At 34.1% G+C, this 5624-nt stretch overlaps 1 protein-coding gene across 1 annotated transcript; it reads left to right on the top strand.

Moving 5' to 3' along the window:
- The first annotated feature begins 3093 nt into the window (after positions 1-3093).
- Positions 3094-5316, top strand: LOC145584032 (F-box/kelch-repeat protein At3g23880-like). Its single transcript, XM_081640973.1, has 2 exons — positions 3094-4330; positions 4995-5316. The coding sequence occupies exons 1-2, from the start codon at positions 3094-3096 to the stop codon at positions 5006-5008; spliced, it is 1251 nt and encodes a 416-aa protein (XP_081497099.1). The 3' UTR covers positions 5009-5316.
- The last annotated feature ends 308 nt before the right edge of the window (positions 5317-5624 follow it).

Consider the following 5624-nt stretch of genomic DNA (forward strand, 5'->3'; position numbering starts at 1 on the left):
AATCTGATACAGCTTGTCGTTTGAAGTAAACACCACTCTTATGATTGAAGGGATTGAGTTTGTGCACTAATGTGGGCTTCATGGCATTATATTCAATAATGAGATACCTAAATATATGTAATGGTTGCAGCAGGTTTTTCATGTCTTGTGGAGGAGTATGGAAGGTATTCATGGAGCTGAGGGTGTTTGCCTCAAAGTGTGCTACTGCTGCTTGTACAACTACAAGACCTGCTGACATGTAGAGTGTCACGGTTAGCAGCACAGTATGTGAGGGTTCCTGCATGGGGACTAATACCAATGTTGATGGACCATGGCTGCTGCAACTGGCGCTAATCCAAGTGCTGCAGTGCTGAACTCGCGGCCTTTGTGTATTGGTGTTGCTGGACTTGGTCTGTTGGGGTGTGTTTTATATACCTAGTAAACGAGTCATTTGGGTTGGATCAATTTCGGGTCAGCAAATATTCAAGTTGGGTTCGGGTCAGGTCAATTTGGATCGGGTCAAGTTGGGTCAGGTTACCAAAATAAATTCACTTAAAAAAATTAGTTGAAAAAATAAAGTAAAATCTTTAAGAAAATAAAAAAATAGTAAGTACCTATTACTTAGGAAAGGGAAAATCCCTAAAATAAGTAATTGACCATGTAACCCTATTAAATTGGATGACTTCGGGTCAGCACTTCGGGTTAAGTTCGAGTCGGGTCAAGTTCGGGTCAGGTCAATTTGGATTGAGTCATTTCGGGTCGAGTTAGTTCGGATCGGGTTAATTTGTAGGACCAATTTTCGAGTCAATTTCGGATCGGGTCGAGTCAATTCGAGTCGGGTCAAGTTGAGTCTGGTCACCAAAATAAATTCACTTAAAAAATATAGTTGAAAAAATAAAGTAAAATCGTTAAGAAAATAAAAAATTCGAGAGTACCTATTACTTAGGAAAGAAAGAAGCCCTAAAATATGTAATTCACCTATTCACTTGGGTCACTTCGGGTACGGTCAATCAATTCGGGTTTAAATCGGGTCAGGTTACATTGGGTTTCGGGTCACTTCGGGTCTGGTGAATTTCGGGTTTGGCCAATTTCGCGCATCAGGTCAACTCCATTCCGGTTCGGGTCCAGGTCAGGTGGGTTAGTTCGGGTTTGGATCATTTTAGGGTCACGGGTCGAGTTAGGATTGCCAGGTCTAATGTTTTACTACTTTGTACAATGTTAATTTGCTTGTATTGAGTAAATGAGCTAAAAAAATAAGTTAGAGATTATCAATGAAGGTGAATATGAATCAAAGTATATAAGTAAAATGCTAGCTATAACCTTGGGTTTAACATACTCGGGTATATAACACTAATTCTATGATTTCACTAACATATGATTAAATAATTACTAAAACACGGAGGGATTATACTTAATATACTAATAATATATTTGAGTTTACTTATCTTGCACTTAAATGTACTTAGCATGTTTTTCTAATCCATGTATTATATTTGTTTTGGTTCGCCCTGTTTATCTTAATGATAATAAGCAGTGATAAATTTTTCAGGTGGAGTAATTGAGAGCATATGGAAATTCCGGGATTTGCTTCACCTAGATTAAGAATGTTATTTTTATTTATTTATTTATTTCTATATGAGTACTCATTGATAGTGAAACTATTTTTAATGTGTCCACCTGAAAACTGATTCTTAGCTCGTCGCAAATTAGATAAGAGGCGAGTATAATGCCAAAAAGCCTTCAATGATCTCGTACTTGACAAAAATCAAAACAATCATTGCGGAGCTGAAAACTTTTGAAGTTGAGCTAATCTCGAGAAACTAAAATACACAAGTTGATGCACTATCTAAACTTAATCATCTCCTATAAATTATGATATACACAGATTAGCTTGGTAATTAAAGACTTGTTCTCTTCAATTTATTTTAAATACTTATTACTTATTCCTTAATAAATTAAGATAAGACCAGATCAGATCAAAAATTTTGATTATCATTTACTTATCGTTAAATATCGTTAATTGCGTATTAAAAAAATTTATAAAAATTACATATTTAAAAAGCTCATGATAAGACGAATCTAACAAGATCTATTTTGATAATGTTTTTAATTATAGATTAGTATTAAAATGCGGTCAAAGTTTAGTCATATTGTTAAATCAGATCAAAATGGACCAGATCAGAAAAATTCAGACCAGATCTACTTGTTTCAGGTGAAGAGAACAAGTCCTAATTTTCTCCGTACACTCTCTATAATCTTTCTCATTCTAAATATGATTGATTGTCAGACTGACTTTCTCTGAAACACCCCTTGAGGCAGTTGACTTTTTCTGTTTTGCAAGATTTGATTTGATTAGTCAAGTAGACTCACTCACAACTCAGGTCTCAAATTCTTTTGTGGAAACAATTGTTATCAACGAAATATTTTGGTATAATGGTAGTACCATTTAAGCACAAATTACAACAATGTATTAGGACTCTAATTATTAGAGGAAGAGAATTCCTCGAGCTTGGGGAAAGTGACCTTTTTTTTTTCAGGAAGGTATATTTTGAAATTATTAATTTGTAAAGGATAATATATATATATATATATATATATATATATATATATATATATATATATATATATATATATATATATATATATATATATATATATATATATATATATATATATATATATATATTTCCTTCGTTTTTAAATAAATGAAACGTTTTGAATTTTATGGAATTTTAGTAATGTTAGTTGAATTTATTAAAATAATGGGTAGTGGTGCATAAGTTCATTAATGAGAGAGAAGAGAGTAAGACGTTGGGTGGAGACCAGTAGAATGTTATTAAAAATCGGGATTTTTAATTTCGAGTTCAATTCGGATCCTTATGACTTAAAATAACATTTAAAACATTAACCGAATATTTTCGACACATGAACCATAAAAAAGTTAAATCGGACTGCAATTTATAATTTATAAGAACTTTTAAAGTACAATTTGCAATATTTTTTAATGGGTGAAATTTGCAAATTTTCCTTTTATCCTCGTAATATTTCCACTATGCCAAACAATGGACAAAGAATCAAAGACGAATGCTTGAGGAAAGAGAAAAGAATAGAGATATGGAAGATGGTGCTGCCGAGGTTCAACAAGTTCTTCACCAACAACATCTTCCTGATGATTTGATTGTTCATTACATCCTAACAAAAGTACCAGTCAAATCTGTGCTTCAATTTAAATGTGTTTCGAAACAATGGTACTCTAATCTCTCTTCTTCCCATTTTGCTCATCTTTATTCTAAATCCTCTTCACTTTGTAATTTCTCATCTTCCACTCAATTTTTGATTATCCAAAGTGGGAAAAGTTTCTACTTATTTTCTCATGATGATGATAATAACGATGATGAAATTGTTCCTGATACATATTGTAATAACAGCAAGACTCTATTTAGATTGGGTATTGATTTTGATGTTGGTATGCCTGAAAAGCTTGTTTTAGTTGGATCATGCAATGGGCTTGTTTGTTTAGCTTCAGTATCTGATTATTTCTTCCATTTATGGAACCCCATTACTCGGAAATTTCATAAATACTCAGACACTGAATTTCCAGTTGATTCTTCTTCAACCCTTAAAAGGGTTTCTTGGGGATTTGGGTTTGTCTCTGATATTGATGATTATAAGGTTGTTAGAATAGTTGAATTTCCTACTACCTTAGAAATCATGGTACATGTTTTCTCATTGAAATCCAATAAATGGACTAGAATTGCTGATGAACTATATCAAGATGTTTTCTCATTGAAGTCTGCTACTTATACAAGTTATGTAGATAGTGACCGTGGAGGGCCGTATCGTTGGCTTCCCTCCGCAGTATACTTGAAGAGGGGGGTTTTGATTAATGAGACTCTATATTGGATTGTGTCTAAGACAGATGGTCAAGGTAGGAAGATTGTTGCCTTTGATTTAGTCTGTGAGGAGTTTGCCACAGTTGATGATTTGGACCTTGTTTCGAATGAGACATTTGAAGATAGATTTTTATGTAACATGGGAGGGTGTTTGTCCAAGTGCCGAGGTAGTTTTCGCAGTAATGGTGTAAATATACATATGTTGAAGTATCCTGGGAAGGTGGAAACTTTAGATATGTCTGGTGACTTGAATTTTAAGTGGTGCCATGACTTGGTTGGATACAAAAGGACTGGCATGTTTTTCATCATGCACATAATGTCAGTACTCGGACTTGTTGACCCTAATTCAATTCCAATGAAGTACACTCCACTTATAACATCGGAAAGACCACTAGAATCTCATATGGCTAATTTCGTTCCGAGCCTAACTTTACCTTACAGCACTTGGGATCGGCCAGGTACATATTATACTTGTTTGCTACACTGTGTTGTGTACTTGTCCTATGCATCACATTGAGTGCTGCTATGTTTCTTGATAAATTTCTGTTGTGTTTATGCTATGGTGTTTCCTTAAGCTTTGTGAATGAGTATTATTGATTTTCTTTTATTCAAGACATTTTGTAACAATTACAGCAACTTGTGGGAATTGAAGTTTCCCAAATTTGTAATTCCTTTGTTTCACTTTTTTTTTTTTCCCCACAAAAGAGACCCAGAATTTCCTAATTCCCATGATTTTCAAGTTCCCTCAATTTCCCTGTCAACCAAACAAGCACAAAAATAAGCAGTTTGCTGATTGACTATTCTGATCAATAACTCTATCAGGGCTGTCAATATTCGGTGCATTTATAGTCCAAATATTTATTTTGAGAGGATTATCAAAAAATGTAGGTATTACTCTGTTACTTTGTGGGTCTATGATGAGCATACAGTTTGTGCGTGAATGCATGTGTTTGGATACAGAATGTACCAACCATCAACTTTCACGAGGGATGCAAAAGTTAGTAGGCTTTCTTTTGTTGACATTTGCAATGCTTTCAACTTTACGTTCTGAATTCTGATGTGAACCTGTGTTATAATGAAGCATATCACATAGATCTAAGCACTGTGAATTGACTATTCCAGATGGCTTGGAGTAGGCCAAGTACTCTCCTTCGAAAGTAGTTGGCATAAGCTAAGTGGATTACATGTTGAACTCTGTCAATAATGATGCCTATTGCCAAGTGACAAAAAGATTGCAAAGCTGGAGGAACAATGTCTTTCTATGTAAGACAACCACTAGGAGGACGGAAAGCTGTCTGAAATTCCATAATGTGTGTGTTTCTTACGAAGGTTTGTTGGAGAAATGACTTTTGCGTGATAAGCAAATTAAGGGATACATTTTAAGTTTTTTCTTTGTTTCTCTAGATTTTATTCGCTCTTGTGCAAATGATTCTTGATTTTACTGCTTGATATTCTTCAGCTTCACTTTCTGCTTAAGCTTAATCTTCTTGAATTGGACCTGTCAATTAGACGAGATGCAGTTTTGGTACGTATTAATATCATCACTAATATTGTTCGTAGCATGAATGTTTGACCGCAGAGGTTGTTGTTCTGAATTTACTGATAAACAATTTGGTATAATAATATTAGCAAATCAAACTAGGGAATGGCAAAGCAAACTTACTTATAGCCAGTTTTTCGACCTCAACTGGTATTATACCTGAAGTTTCTTGATTTACTAGAACAGAAGAGTGAAACTATTTTGGTCATCAA

The sequence above is a fragment of the Chenopodium album genome, chromosome 16 (genome assembly GCF_948465745.1).
Source record: "Chenopodium album chromosome 16, dcCheAlbu1.1, whole genome shotgun sequence".
Taxonomy (NCBI): Eukaryota; Viridiplantae; Streptophyta; class Magnoliopsida; order Caryophyllales; family Amaranthaceae; genus Chenopodium; species Chenopodium album.

Coding starts and splice junctions, on each gene's coding strand:
- LOC145584032 (XM_081640973.1), top strand. CDS start 3,094: ATGGAAGATGGTGCTGCCGAGGTTCAACAAGTTCTTCACCAACAACAT.